Below are 16,201 nucleotides of genomic sequence, written 5' to 3'. Positions count from 1 at the left end.
GTTTTGTCAGAAAAACTGTGATGTAGACATACCCCTAGAGGAAGACTAAGCCCTTCTAATGTCCACGATCTTTGTTGGTGAACCATCAGCCATGTCTAGCTTTGTCATTGTGGCACAAGAAAGTCTAGTTGAGGGGGTTACCCAGAGTAAACTCCTCCGATTTACAATGTATGTGGTCAATATTTATTATTTCAAATACAAAAATGATGCATGCAGACAAATAGGGAAAACATATGACGCAAATTATAACTTTTCCAGTGACATCTCACAAGGCATATCTTGTGACCATCGCATCACAATTATGCCCTATAACCAGGGCTTGACAAACAGCGGTGAAATCTACTCATCAGCCCCGCACTGTGCATGCGCCAGACCCGCATTGCGCATGCACGCGCTGCTGGTGAATGGGGCGACCGGCTGAAATCTCGGTATCACAGCCCCCACTGACAATTCATTGTGGGACACTTCCTCAGATCTGTCACCTGAAGAGAATGGCGCAGTTGTAGGACTCTCCCTCACTTCCTCTCCTTCACAGCCCAACACAGGCTGCTCCAGGGATGGAGCTGGCTCCCATATTAGAAAGGCAGGATAAGGGACCAGCTGAGGGTAGAGAGGTAGTCTGGGTTCTGGAGTGGCTGAGGGGATTGGGCATCAGCATCTGGAGTGCAGGGTTGTGGGCATGAGGAAAATTCATTTAGCTTGTCTGGAACAGCTTCATCTTCCTTGAGGCTCCCTTAATACTTTCATTGTCGGGTGGTTCCACTCAGGCTTTGTCTACACTGCCGGCTTGCAGAGTATGCAAATGAAGCACTGATTAGGATTTTGTCATGGTTCATTTGCATAATCTATTTGAGCCGCTTTTGCACATGGGGTTTTTGTGAAAGCCCCCCCTCCCGTGCAAGATCTTTATGCCTTTGCGGTCCTTAAGCCTCTCTGAGAGAGGCATAAGGAACTTGTGCAAAAAGGAAACATCCACACTGCTTGTTATTGTGCAAACACCCCTTGTGCAAAAACGGCTCAAATAGATTATGCAAATGAAGTGCGACAAAATGCTAAACAACACTATGAGTTCTCATAAACTTCGAGAAACAATTTCCATGAATTTTTGTGATTTTTGCTAGTGGCTCTTCAGATTTTTTAAACTATGGATGCAGTATCACAAAGCCCTATACTCAATGTATGAGTTATACAGCCCCCAAAATGAGATTCATTTACAATAATGAGATTTTTAAATATTTTAATATGGCTCTTGTTTCCATTTGCATTTCATTTCTGAGCCTTTATGATGTACATACTTCAGATTTTCAACTTTTCAGTAGCTTACTTTTTCAAATAATCCTTTTTAAGGAAATTGAAAGCTGAAATTCCCAGAAAATGTTTTGGTCCTAGAAGTTGGGGCTTTAAGAAAGACAGGAAATGATGTGAGATTCCCAATAAAATTCCAGGAATTGGTTCTCCTGGGTTTATCTCGAGCGGAGAGTCCACAAACAAAGGAACTGAGGGCTGGTTAGTGGATATTTCTGGTCATGTAGTCAATTGGTGGTAGAGACACTAGTCTAAAGAGCCCCTGATTTCAAGGAAGAGAGTTATGCCTCAGACACCTGAACCCAACCATGAGGTGTTTGCCGAATCACCTGGCACGTGAGGTGTCCTACATCTCCCTCACACAAGACATGAACAAGTCGTGTTAGAACAACAATGCATATTCATAATATGGTGCTGCTCTGAGCGGGGGTTGGACTTAATGACCTCCTGAGGTCTCTTCCAACCTTAGGACTCCATTACTAGAAAGGAGCATGATTCAAATATATCTCCACAGGGCTGCTGCTATTACTGAAATTGACCCAAATTATTTCCTCACTCAGACACAGCTACCCCACAAATTTGGTGATCAAGGAGACTTGGAGGCAGTGTTTGTAGTCTGTCTCCAGCACCAGTGTGACTCATTGCTCACAGAGTGGGTGGGGGTCAGGATCAGGTCTCATAGAAATACAAATGTATTTATCCTCCCACCATCCCTGTGAGGTAGGGAGGGGCTTTTACCCATCAGTGCAGAGGCTCTCAGACAGCCAGTGGCTTGCCCACACTCACACACAGCAAGGGAATTAAGCCCCCCCGCTTTCCTGACCTGAGAAACACAGAGAATAGGATCAGCCTTCCAAGTAGAGACAGACCCAGATGGATTCTCCGATGCCCTAGCAGTGACCCTTCTGTGCTGCAGAGAGCAGGCATGGCCAGAAGCCAGTTACCAGGGGTTGATTCTCTGGCCTGTTCTCCCCAAGCCTCAGTGGAGTTTAGAGCAGCCTGGGGGCTGGGCTGACCAATACCCATGGGTCAGGATTCCAAGAGCACAGCCCCTCCGCCCCTGCCAAAAAAAAAAGATCTCCAAAGATGGTGGCCATTCCAGAGTACTCCACTGCCCTGGGCCGGAGGTAGAACTCTTGACGCCGTGTCCTTCCCTCTCAGGTCCTTGCAATGACTGAGACGAGCCCCTTGCCGGAGTTGCATTAATCAATCTTCTCCAAAGCAGAGTCTCTCCCATCCTACGTCCCATCCTCCTCCTTTACTTAGCGGCCTCCATCACCTGACTTGCTACGGTCAATCTTGATTCACTCTTGCTGCATCCCCTATGCCTCCTTTTCCCCTAGGGGTGCCACCTACCCCATCCCAGTCCCCTCCTCCTAGGCCCAGTCCCCTCCTCCTCCACTTCCCTGAGGCTCTGCCCTCAGGCCAAGCCAGAGCTGGCCAGTGGCAAGAGCTACCCATGGAATCCAGGCAGCTGTGGGGAGACCCAGACTCTCCCCTGTTCCTAGGTTGTATGTTATGGGAGCACCCACATGGCTTGAGGGTTCTCTGGGGCCACCAAGCTGCCGGTCCAGGGCAGGTGGAGTGTCTGTGATTCCTCACAGTGACTCTGGTTCTGTGGGCAAATCTTCCGCATGTGATAGGCCTGGCTCTAGGACAGGGGTGGGGAACCCTTTTTGGGTCAGAGGCCACTGACCCACAGAAAAACCAGCACACAAATGAGAAGCAAAAAAAAATCAGAAACAAAATCCAAACCCTCACTGATGTGGCTTGTGAGTGAGAAGGAGAAAGACACTCCCCACATTCCCCTCGCACACCAGAACTCAGGGGGACCCAGGCTAGTAGATTTTCTGTGCTCCAGCCCCATAGTGAGACAGCAGGGAGCTGGAATGCTGGCACGGCCTCTCCAATGCTGGGGGGAGGGAGCCCTGAGCTTGGGGGTTGGATCCATGCAAGCTCCGGGCCACATCCTGGGCCTTAGATTCCCCACCCCTGCTCAGGAGATGCAGCCTCAGATAAACAGAAGGAGGAGGCCAGTTGGCTTTGCAGGAAGACATGGGGCAGAGGAAAGGATCTCGGGGAACATGATCTAGGAGTGGTTAAGTGGCTGCAGTCCTAAATTTTGTCTCTCTTGTCACCAGCACTGGGGCTGAGTGATGAACTGAGCCTTCACTTGACAAACACTCTGATTACCCTCCCACGAAGGTGTTCGCTTTTCACGCTGTACACAATTGGATGGACCAGAGGGGGCATCAGCCGGTAGACATAGCCCAGGACAACCAGAAGCAAGTGAGTAGAGCTACTCCCAAATCTGTGTAGCAGAGCCAGTCCAATCTCTGGTACGTAGAAGAGCAGGACAGCACAGAGGTGGGAGACGCAGGTGTTCAGGGCTCGGAGGCACTTTGTGTGGGACGCGATGCTCAGCACCGTTTTGAGGATCATCACATAGGAGAGAAAGATGAGGAGTGAGTCCAGCCACATCGTTGAGAATGCAACAGATAAGCCATAGATGTTGTTGACAGTGATGTCTGCACAAGCCATCGTCATGACATCCTGGTGCAGACAGTATGAGTGGGAGAGGACATTAACTCGACAGTAAGGGTACCGTTTCAGGAGAAATGGGAGGGGGAATATTAGGGCCGCTGATCTCAGCACAAATACCAGTCCCATTTTGGCTATTCTCGGGTGTGCTAAGATGGATGTATATCTGAGGGGATTACAGATGGCAACATAGCGGTCAAAAGCCATCAACAAGAGCACAGCCGATTCAGTGCATTGAAGTGTGTGGATGAAGAACACCTGAGTAAAACAGGCATTGGGGCTGATCTCCCTAGAGTTAAACAAGAATACGCCCAGTATAGTCGGCATGGTGACCATCAATAAGCTAAGGTCTGTGAGGGCCAGCATGGAAAGGAAAATGTACATGGGCTCATGGAGGGTTGGATCTGTTTTTATAATGAAGAGGATGATTGAATTTCCTACTAGTGAAAGAACATACATGAAGCAGAAGGAGATAGCAATCCAGAGATGGACGTCTTCCTGCCCAGGTATCCCAGTGAGGAAGAACACTGAGCGGTTGAATTTGGTGTCATTGGCAGCTGACATAATGTGCTGGGCAGATATGAAGAGTCTGGACTTTCCGTCCTGACAAGAAAAAGAATAGAAGAGTAAATTATATTTGACTAGGCCTCATTTCCTCTCAGTGTGGATAGAGCTTCCCAGGTAGTCAAGGATTATCTGCAAAAATATAGTCTTGGATTTACATCACTGCCAGACTGGATCAGACCTGCAGTCCACGTAGTCCTCTATCCAGTGGCCAGTTCTAGATGCTGCAGGGAAAGGTAGAAGAATCCCTGCAAAAGGCAAAAACAATGTAACTGTCTCCCAGGGAACGTTTCCCCCTTGACTCAGCAGCTTAGGAATTTTCTTACATCCTGTCAGGGCCCCTCAGGATGTTTCACTGTTACTGCATGTGGGTCTGAGAGATTCATGAAAAAAAATTCCAGACCAAAGCCCACTTTGAATCCAGTTTGTATAATGCTGGAAAATGTATTAAAAGTATTTTTAAATTATAAGAGGGGTTGCACTCAGAGGGTTCCTACATGAAAGGGGTCACCAGTAGAACCGTTTGACAGTTACTGCACTAATTATGCCTTTTTTTCTTTTGCAAATCAGGAAGATTAAAAAAACTTCAAAGCTTCTGAAGAACCTCTCAATACAGGAATTAGATAAATAGGATGAAGTTTAATAAAGAGAAATGCAAAGTGCTCCACTTAGGAAGGAACAATCAGTTTCACACATACAGAATGGGAAGCGACTGTCTAGGAAGGAGTACGGCAGAACGGGATCTAGGGGTTATAGTGGACCACAAGTTAAATATGAGTAGCGGTGTGATGCTGTTGCAAAGAAAGCAAATATGATTCTATGATGTATTAACAGGTGTGTTGTAAGCAAGACACGGGAAGTCATTCTTCCGCTCTACTCTGCGCTGGTTCAGCCTCAATTGGAGTATTGTGTCCAGTTCTGGGCACTGCATTTCAAGAAAGATGTGGAAAAATTGGAGAGGGTCCAGAGAAGAGCACCGAGAATGACTAAAGGTCTAGAGAACATGACCTATGAGGGAAGGCTGAAAGAATTGGGTTTGTTTAGCTTAGAAAAGAGAAGATTGAGGGGGGACATGATAGCAGTTTTCAGATATCTAAAAGGATGTCATAAGGAGGAGGGAGAAAACTTGTTCATCTTGGCCTCTGAAGATAGAATAAGAAGCAATGGGCTTAAACTGCAGCAAGGGAGGTTTAGGTTGGACGTTAGGAAAAAGTTCCTACCTGTCAGGGTAGTCAAACACTGGAATAAATTGCCCAGGGAGGTTGTGGAATCTCCATCTCTGGAGATATTTAAGAGTAGGTTAGATAAATGTCTATCAGGGATGGTCTAGACAATATTTGGCACTGCCATGAGGGCAGGAGACTGGACTCGATGACCTCTCAAGGTCCCTTCCAGTCCTAGTATTCTATGATTCTATGATATACATGCATGCTATAGAAGCCTGGTTTGCAGTATTATTCCTGTAAAACAACGAAAAGTCTGGCATGCCATGTAGAGGGCTGATCTTCAGAAAACATATGTCAGCTGACCCTTACCGCTGTCCCTCTTTCAGAAATGATTTCTGAGGTTAGAGTTGGACTTAAAATGAATTCAGCTGTCTCAGTCACTTGTCGGCAAAGCACATTCTAGTCCTCCTCTGTCCTGGGTTAAGAGCTGAAAGGTTTTCCACAGGTTCTGATCTGACAGTCTAGAGCTTGTAGCTGCAGTGGAAATAGGCATTGGGGCTAGTATAGAAATACTCATTCCATGAACTCCCACTCTCTAGGACATGGTGAGCCCACAGCTGTGCTTCAGGCATATTCGAGCTAGCAGGGAGTGCATTTAAAAGCCAGATGCATGAGTATTAATAGAGATGGAACTTTGTTTCACACAAGAAAGTAGCCTGTTGCATTTGCACTCTCTCTCTCTCACTCTCTCCCATTCGAGTCAATATAAAAGAACTGCAAATGTGTTTGTTAATTAAATTTGCAGGAGAGAATCCACTTGAGCCAACGAGGGAACTAGTCCCTGGCAGGATTGGGCCCAGAGCACACGGCACCTCTAGAAACAAGACTCCTGGAGAAATCCTGACTTGGGGCATCAGAGATTTGTACACTCCAAGCTTTCTTTGACTGTCAGATTTCTGTGTATCTTGAATAATGGACTGCGGAGCATGGACAGATGTAGGGGAGGGATCCCAAGCTACCTAGCACTGCCTGCCCTCCAGCCCTGTCACTGAGTCACTCAGACACCCCAGCTGAGTCTTCTGCTGTTGCACAGAACATCTGAAAATGCACTTTGCAGAGCATCTTTGCCCTGCACTTGGCATGTTAGAGACAGTGAAACCTGCCAACGTACCCAGTTCCTGCTACAAGGGAGCCGCTGCCACCAGAGGTCTTCACCCTGAAGAACAAGGAGTCACCAGAGAGATTGCAGGGGCAGCAGGCAGTGTGTGTTCAGATAGGGAGGCAACTGCCTTTATGCAGCATGTTTGTACCTTCCCTTGGGGCCACTTGGCCATCAGGGAACCTCAGCTGCTTGGCTTCATGTGCACCAGCTTTAATCCCATCACAGCCAATGACAAATTCCTGGTGGCCAAATCACAGTGGAGGGCGATGCTCTACAACTGAATTGTAGCACCAGCCCTGCTGCAGGTTCTGTTCCTGTCATCTGGACCTGTGATCATTGTTCGTATAGGTCTGATTAGTCCCATGGCTGTCATGGGGGTGGCCAATTGGCACTGATGAATCATAATTATAGCATAAAAGAAAATTTCTCCCCAGCAGCGCCCTTTCCTGCATTACCAACCCAGGGCACAGCCAGAGAAGGGAGATTCCACAAGGCTCTGTGTGCTGGACTAGAAACCCAAAACTATACCACCTCGCCCTGCACTTAATCTGTGCAATGGTAACTCATAAGTGGGTTATGTCCACGAAAGCTCATAAGACCATCTCCATGTTTTGTTAGTCTTTAAGCTGCTACTAGACTATTCGTTGTCTTTTAATTGTTCTTATTTATGTAGGTTGCTTTCCTCTCAGTGTAGGTTAGATATGGAACTGACGCTGTTTACAGAGCTGGGATTTTCCCTAACACTTCACGCTGGTTATGATAAAACATAAAACAAGCTTATTACCCTCAGAAAGATGGATTTTACAGGATTATAAAGGCTAGCACGCAGATCCAATCTGATTGCCAAGAAAATACACAAAACTGCAAACTGCGCATAGCATACTAGGATAAGAATTAGTAATTTCTCATCCTGATGGATGGTACAAGCTGCTCACTTCCCCACATTCAATCTCAGGTATTTCTAGAAAGTCTCTTGTGTGGGGAGTGAGGCCCACATGTGAAGGGGCACAGTTGCCCTGCACTGACAGCTGCACAGCCGCAACTCTCTGGGGGTTGGGGGCACGTCAGCCGGGACGCCTCATCTGCTGCGCATGCTCAGAGGTGGTTAGAAAGAACCCAGCGGTAGCTCGGGCTCTGGGGGAAGCCAGGTCCGAGGTGAGAGTAAGCTACAAGCCCGGAATGGAGGCAGGTGGGGTGAGGGAAGCCCGAACAGAAAGGGAGGGTGTGTGACAGGGTGCTTGCCCTGCACTGGCCCTTTAAGGGTAAAACCAGGCAGGAAGCCGGAGCTGGCAGCAAAGACCCAGCTGAGGCAGTTCTGGCTAATGAGGGCCCAGCTGGGGGCTATATAAAGGAGAGTAGTTGCCAGCTCAGAGGAAGAGTAGTAAGGAGCTGGCAGCTGGGAAAGCAGGAGGCTCCCAGGAGCTCAAGGCATGTTGGGGCAGCAAGGCAAGGCCTGGAGAGCTCTGTCCAAGCGAACTTCCAGGCTGTAGGGCCTGGAGCACAGCCCGGAGCTAGGAGGGCTGTAGAGAAGCAGCCATCCTAAGCAGGGATAGCAGGTTCTCACTCCTACGCCGGAGATGAGCAGCCCATACAGACTGCATTTTGCTCCGAGTTGGGGGCTAGATGAAGACTGGCAGAGGGTCACTGAGGCAGGGTGGTGCATCCACTCCCCCATAGTCACCTTATATATATTTCCCCTATGGTGGGAACGCTGTGTTTCAAGCTAAGTTTCCAGCCCCGTTTGTAGAAAAACACAGGTACCGACATGGAGTTTGGTGCCAGTTGGTCTGGTGTCCTATCTCTGTAGGCTAGGTCAATCGTTCAGAGGAAAACTAAGTCCTTCCATGGTCCATTATCTCTGTTGATGAAGCATCAGCACTGTCTAGTTCTGTCGTTGAATCAGAAAGGCTAGTTGAGGGAGTAACCCCGAGGAAACTCCTTCGATTTACACAGGCTACGTCTACGCTGCAGAGTTTTTCCAGCATACTGGAAGTATCCCAGAAAAACTCTGCCACGTCCAGGGAACACGTCTGCTTTTCCAAAAATTTTTTACCTTATTTTACGAGGAAGACCGGATGTTCCAGAAAAGGTTTTTTTTCCCCAACATTTGGCCCAGTGTACATAAGAACATAAGAGTGGCCATACTGGGTCGGATCAAAGGTCCATCTAGCCCAGTAGCCTGTCTTCCGACAGTGGCCAGCGCCAAGTGCCCCAGAAGGGGTGGACCGAAGACAATGATCAAGCAATTTGTCACGTGCCATCCATCTCCAGCCTCTGACAAACAGAGGCCAGGAACACCTTTCCTACCACCTGCCTAATAGCCTTTTATTGACCTAGCCTCCATGAATTTTTCTAGTTTCTCTTTAAACTCTGTTAGGGTATGTCTACACTGCACCCTAGTTCAAACTAGGGTGGCTAATGTAGGCATTCGAACTTGCAAATGAAGCCCGGGATTTAAATATCCTGGGCTTTTTTGCATGTTCTGGACACCGCCATTTTTAAATACCCCATAGTTCGAACTACCTGCCCGCGGCTACATGCGATATAGACTAGATAATTCGAATTAAAGCTCCTAATTCGAACTACTGTTATTCCTCCTGCAAAGAGGTTTAACAGTAGTTTGAATTAGGAGCTTTAATTTGAACAACCTAGTCCGTGTCGCGTGTAGCCATGGGCAGGTAGTTCGAACTATGGGGCATTTAAAAATGGCGGCGCCCGGGAACATACAAATGAAGCCCGAGATTCCACAATCTCCCTGGTCAATTTATTCATTGTTTGACCACCCTGACAGTTAGGAACTTTTTCCTAATGTCCAACCTAAACTTCCCTTGCTGCAGTTTAAGCCCATTGTTTCTTGTTCTATCCTCATAGGCCAAGATGAACAAGTTTTCTCCCTCCTCCTTATGACACCCTTTTAGATATCTGCAAACAGCTATCATGTCCCCCCTCAGTCTTCTCTTTTCTAAACTAAACAAACCCAATTCCTTCAGCCTTCCCTCATAGGTCATGTTCTCTAGACCTTTAATCATTCTCGTTGCTCTTCTCTGGACCATCTCCAATTTTTCCACATCTTTCTTGAAATGCGGTGCCCAGAACTGGACACAATACTCCAACTGAGGCCTAAGCAGCACAGAGTAGAGCGGCAGAATGACTTCTCGCATCTTGCTCACAACACACCTGTTAATGCATCCCAGAATCATATTTGCTTTCTTTGCAACAGCATCACACTGCTGACTCATATTTAACTTGTGGTCCACTATAACCCCTAGATCCCTTTCTGCCGTACTCCTTCCTAGACTGTCGCTTCCCATTCAGTATGTGTGAAACTGATTGTTCCTTCTTAAGTGGAGCACTTTGCATTTCTCTTTATTAAACTTCATCCTATTTATCTCAGACCATTTCTCCAATTTGTCCAAGTCATTTTGAATTATGACCCTATCCTCCAGATTAGTCGCAATACCTCCCAGCTTGGTATCATCCACAAACGCAATAAGTGTGCTCTCACCACCAATATCTAAATCACTGATGAAGATATTGAACAGAACCAGTCCCAAAACAGACCCCTGTGGAACCCCACTTGTTTTACCCTTCCAGCATGACTGAGAACCATTAATAACTACTCTCTGACAATGGTTATCCAACCAGTTATGCACCCACCTTATAGTAGCCCCATCTAAGTTGTATTTACCTAGTTTATTGATAAGAATATCATGCGAGACCGTATCAAACGCCTCACTAAAGTCTAGGTATGCCACATCCACCGCTTCTCTCTTATCCACAAGACTCGTTATCCTATTAAAGAAAGCTATCAGATTGGTTTGACATGATTTGTTCTTAACAAATCCATACTGGCTGTTCCCTATCACCTTGCCACTTTCCAAGTCTTTACAGATGATTTCCTTAATTACTTGCTCCATTATCTTCCCTGGCACAGAAGTTAAACTAACTGGTCTGTAGTTTCCTGGGTTGTTCTTATTTCCCTTTTTATAGATGGGCACTATATTTGCCCTTTTCCAGTCCTCTGGAATCTCTCCTGTCTCCCATGATTTTCCAAAGATGATTGCTAGAGGCTCATATACCTCCTCTATCAGCTCCTTGAGTATTCTAGGATGCATTTCATCAGGCCCTGGTGACTTGCAGGCATCTAACTTTTCTAGGTGATTTTTAACTTGTTCTTTTTTTATTTTACCTTCTAAAATTACCCCCTTTCCACTAGAATACACTAGGTTAGGCATTCCTACAGACTTCTCGGTAAACACCGAAACAAAGAAGTCATTGAGCATCTCTGCCATTTCCAAGTTTCCTGTTACTGTTTCTCCCTCTTCACTGACCAGTGGGCCTACCCTCTCCTTGATCTTCTTCTTGCTTCTAATGTATTTATAAAACGTCTTCTTGTTTCCCTTTATTCCCGTAGCTAGTTTGAGCTCATTCTGTGCCTTTGCCTTTCTAATATTGCCCCTGCATTCCTGTGCTGTTTGCCTATATTCATCCTTTGTAATTTGTCCTACTTTCCATTTTTTATATGACTCCTTTTTTATTTTTAGATCATTCAAGATCTCGTGGTTAAGACAAGATGGTCTTTTGCCATATGTTCTATCTTTCCAACACATCGGAATAGCTTGCTTTTGGGCCCTTAACAATGTCCCTTTGAAAAACTGCCAACTCTCCTCAGTTGTTTTTCCTTTCAATCTTGATTCCCATGGGATCTTACCTATCAGCTCTCTGAGCTAACCAAAATCCACCTTCCCAAAATCCATTGTCTCTATTTTGCTGTTCTCCCTTCTACCCTTCCTTAGAATTGTGAACTCTGTGATTTCATGATCACTTTCACTCAAGCTGCCTTCCACTTCCAAATTCTCAACCAGTTCCTCCCTATTTGTTAGGATCAAATCTAGAACAGCTTTCTCCCTGGTAGCTTTTTCAACCTTCTGAAATAAAAAGTTGTCTCCAATGCAGTCCAAGAACTTATTGGATAGTCTGTGCTCCGCAGTGTTATTTTTCCAATGAATATCTGGATATTTGAAGTCCCCCATCACCACCAAATATTGGGCTTTGGATGATTTTGTTAGTTGTTTAAAAAAAGCCTCATCCACTTCTTCCACCTGGGTAGGTGGCCTGTGGTAGACTCCTAGCATGACATCACCTTTGTTTTTAATCCCTTGTAGCCTAACCCAGAGACTCTCAACATTTCCATCTCCTATGCCAACCTCAACCTCACTCTAAGTGTGTTCATTTTTAATGTATAAGGCAACACCTCCTCCCTTTTTTCCCTGTCTATCCTTCCTGAACAAGCTGTACCCTTCTATACAAACATTTCAATCACGTGTATTATCCCAAGTTTCTGTGATGCCAACAATGTCATAATTGTACTTATTTATTAGCACTTCCAGTTCTTCCTGCTTACTTCCCATACTTCTCGCATTTGTATATAGGCATCTAAGATCCTGATTTGACCTTGCCTCCCAGTTTTGCCCTGACCCTCCTTTCTCTCTGCTATTGTAGATCACGCTCCCTCCCATTTCTGACCCATCTCCCAGGTCTCCATGTTCTCCACTTACCTGTGGGCTTTGCTCACCTGTCCCTGTCGAACCTAGTTTAAAGCCCTCCTCACTAGGTTAGTCATTCTGTGTTCAAATCGGGTCTTCCCCCTCCTCAAAAGGTGGACGCCATCCCTGCTTAGCAGTCCTTCCTGGAATAGCACTCCATGGTCGAGGAAGCCAAAGCCCTCCTGGTGACACTATCCTCACAGCCATATAGTTGGGGTTGAAGTTATATTTTCCAACATGCATTACTTAACACTTATCCACATTAAACTTCATTTGCCATTTTGTTGCCCAATCACTTAGTCTTGTAAGATCTTTTTGAAGTTCTTCACAATCTGCTTCTGTCTTGACTATCTTGAACAGTTTAGTATCATCTGCGAACTTTACTACCTCACTGCTTGCCCCTTTTTCTAGATCATTTATGAATAAGTTGAATAGGATTGGTCCTAGGACTCACCCTTGGGGGACACCACTAGTTACCCCTCTCCATTCTGAAAATATAACTTTTATTCCTACCCTTTGTTTCCTGTCTTTTAACCAGTTCTCAATACATGAAAGGACCTTCCCTCTTAGATGAGGCCCAATGTTGGAAAAGCCTCTTCGGAAAAAAGATGTGGAAAAAAGCTATGTAAATTATGGTTCGCAATTTGCGTAGCTTTTTCTGGAAGAACAGTGTAGTGTAGACATAGCCACAGACACAGTCAATATTCATAATTTCAAGTACAAGAATGATGAATGCAGACAAATAGAGAAAACATATTATGCAAATCATAACTTTTCCAGTGATATCTCACAAGATATATCCTGTGATGGTAACATCAAGATTATGTCATAACCATTTCATAATCACATCACTGTGATGAATGCGGGTTCCATATCATAGCCACTACTGACACGTCATTGTGGGACCGTGTGAGAAAGGCTCAGTTGTGGGACTCTCCCTGACATCCTCTTCAGTGAAGACCAAGTCAAAGAATTCATCTCACCTGTCTGCAACAGCCTCATCTTCCTTGAGGCTCCTTTCACATTTTCATTGTCCAGTGGCCCTCTCATTGATTCACATTCTTACTGGTTGAATGCACTTGGGGAAAAAATTGCCATGAATTTTTGTGATTTTTGTTAGTGGTTCTTCAGATGTTTTAAACTATGGATGCAGTATTCCAAAGCCCAATACTAAATGTAGCTGTTACACTGCCCCCCAAAATGAGATTCATTTACAATAATGAGATTTTTAAATATTTTAATATTGCTCTTGCTTCCATTTGCATTTCATTTCTGAGCCTTTACGATGTACCTACTTCAGATTTTCAACTTTTCAGTAGCTTACTTTTTCACATAATCCTTTTCAAGGAAACTGAGAGCTGAAATTCCCACAAAAAGTCTTGGTCCTAGAACTTGGGGCTGTAAGAATGACAGGAAATAATGTGAGACTCCCAATAAAATCCCAGAAATTGCTGCTGCTGGATTTATCTCAAGTGGAGAATCCACAAACAAAGGAATTGAGGGCTGGTAAGTGGATATTTCTGGTCCATTGGTGGTAGAGACACTAGGCTAAAGAGCCCTGATGGCAAGGAAGAGAGTTATGCCCCAGAAAGCTGCATGCAACCATGAGGTGTTTGCGAATCACTTGGCGCATGAGGTGTCCTACATCTCCCTCACACGAGGAATGAACAAGCCGTTAGAACAACCATACATATTCATACTATGGTCCTGCTCTGAGCAGTGGTTAGACTCGAAGACCTCCTGAGGTCTCTTCCAACCTTAGGATTCCATTACTAGAAAGGGGCAGGATTCAAATCTAGCTCCACGGGGCTCCTCCTATTCCTGCAATTGACCAAATTCCTGCTACTTCCTCCCTCAGACCTGGCAGAGAGCAGGCATGGCCAGAAGCCAGTTACTGGGGGTTGATTCTCCGACCTGTTCTCCCCAAGCATCAGTGGAGTTTAGAGCCGCCAGGGGTCCAGGCGGAGCAATGCCCATGGGTCATGGCTTCCAAGAGCACAGACCTTCCCCACCTCACCCCCGACAGAGTCTACAAAGATGGTGGCCACCCTACTCCTTTACTTAGGGGCCTCCATCACCCGGCATGCTGTGCTCAACTTGGCTTAACTCTTGCTGCACCCTCTACCCCTCCTTTTCCTCTGAAGCTCCTCCTACTCCATCCCTTTACACTCGGCCCAGTCCCCTCCTCCTCCACTTTTCTGAGGCTCTGCCCCCTGGCCAGCCTTGAGCTGGGCTGTGGCAAGAGCTAGCCATGGAATCCAGGCAGCTGTGGGGAGACCCAGACTCTCCCCAGTTCCTGGGTTATATGTTATGGGGCCAGTGACATGGCTTGCAGCTTTTCTCGGGCCTCCAAGCCACCGGTCCAGGGCAGGTGGCGTGTCTGTGATTCCTCACAGTGACTCTGGTTCCCTGGGCATCTCTTCCTTATGTGATAGGCCTGGCTCTAGGACAGGGTTCGGGAACCAATCCATTTTGGGTCAGAGGCCACTGACCTACAGAAAAATCATTCAGGGGCTGCACACAAATGAGAAGCCCAAAAAAATCAGAAACAAAATCCAAACGCTCACTATCGTAGCCCCTGACTGAGAAGAAGGATTCTCCCCACATTCCCCTCACACACCAGAACTCAGGGGGACTCAGGCTAGTAGATTTTTCTGTGCTACAGCCCCATAGTGGGGCAGCAGGGGAGCTGGAATGCTAGCAAGGCCCCTCCAATGCTTTGGGGAGGGAGCTCTGAGCCTTGGGGGCTGGATCCATGCAAACTTGGGACCGCATCCAGCCCCCAGTCTTTAGGTTCCTCACCCCTGCTTGGGACATGGAGCTATGGATAAACAGAAGGAGGAGGCCGGATAGCTTTGTAGGAAGACATGGGGCAGAGGAAAGGACCTCAGGGTACATGATCCAAGAGGGATTAAGTGGCTGTAGTCCTAGATTTTGTCTCCCATGTCATCAGCAATGGGGCTGGGTGATGAACTGAGCCTTCACTTGACAAACACCCTGATTATCCTCCCACGAAGATGTTCGCTTTTCATGCTGTACACAATTGGATGGACCAGAGGGGGCACCAGCCGGTAGACATAGCCCAGGACAACCTGAAGCAAGTGAGAAGAGCTGCTCCCAAATCTGTGTAGCAGAGCCAGTCCAATCTCTGGTATGTAGAAGAGCAGCACAGCACACAGATGGGAGACGCAGGTGTTCAGGGCTCTGAGGCACTTTGTGTGGGATGTGATGCTCAGCACCGTTTTGAGGATCATCACGTAAGAGAGGAAGATGAGCAGCGAGTCCAGCCCCATCGTTGAGAATGCAACAGATAAGCCATAGATGTTGTTCACGGTGATGTCCGCACAAGCCATCGTCATGACGTCTTGATGCAGGCAGTAGGAGTGGGAGAGCACATTGGCTCGACAATAGTGGTACCGTTTCAAGAGAAAGGGGAGGGGGAATATTAGGGCCGCCGATCTTAGCACAAACACCAGCCCCATTTTGGCTATTCTCGGGTGTGCTAAAATGGACGTATATCTGAGGGGATTACAGATGGCAACATAGCGGTCAAAAGCCATCAACAAGAGCACAGCCGACTCAGTGCATTGAAGTGTGTGGATGAAGAACACCTGAGTAAAACAGGCATTGGGGCTGATTTCCCTAAAGTTAAACAAGTATACGCCTAGTATTGTCGGTATGGTGGATATCAATAAGCCAAGGTCTGTGCTGGCCAACATGGAAAGGAAAATGTACATGGGCTCATGGAGGGTTGGATCTGTTTTAATAATGAAGAGGATGATTGAATTTGCTACTAGTGAAACAACATACATGAAGCAGAAGGGGATAGCGATCCAGAGATGGACGTCTTCCTGCCCAGGTATCCCGGTGAGAAGGAACACTGTGCGGTTAAATTTGGTGTCATTGGTAGCTGACAT

General features: G+C 46.5%; 2 protein-coding genes across 2 annotated transcripts; both read right to left on the bottom strand.

Moving 5' to 3' along the window:
• Window positions 1-3,473: 3,473 nt before the first annotated feature.
• LOC102443846 (olfactory receptor 51G2-like) lies at window positions 3,474-4,410 on the bottom strand. Its single transcript, XM_006132556.3, has one exon. The coding sequence runs from the start codon at window positions 4,408-4,410 to the stop codon at window positions 3,475-3,477; it is 936 nt and encodes a 311-aa protein (XP_006132618.3). The 3' UTR covers window position 3,474.
• Window positions 4,411-15,265: 10,855 nt separating this feature from the next.
• Window positions 15,266-16,201, bottom strand: LOC102444083 (olfactory receptor 51G2-like). The gene has a single exon (XM_014578290.4). It carries the CDS (start codon window positions 16,199-16,201, stop codon window positions 15,266-15,268), a length of 936 nt encoding a protein of 311 aa, XP_014433776.3.

Source organism: Pelodiscus sinensis, chromosome 1 (assembly GCF_052426305.1).
Source record: "Pelodiscus sinensis isolate ZL-2025 chromosome 1, ASM5242630v1, whole genome shotgun sequence".
NCBI lineage: Eukaryota > Metazoa > Chordata > Testudines > Trionychidae > Pelodiscus > Pelodiscus sinensis.
This window is presented reverse-complemented; position numbering and strand designations above follow the sequence as displayed.

Excerpts from the sequence above, each read along its gene's own strand:
- LOC102444083 (XM_014578290.4), bottom strand. The coding sequence starts at position 16,201 with ATGTCAGCTACCAATGACACCAAATTTAACCGCACAGTGTTCCTTCTC.
- LOC102443846 (XM_006132556.3), bottom strand. The coding sequence starts at position 4,410 with ATGTCAGCTGCCAATGACACCAAATTCAACCGCTCAGTGTTCTTCCTC.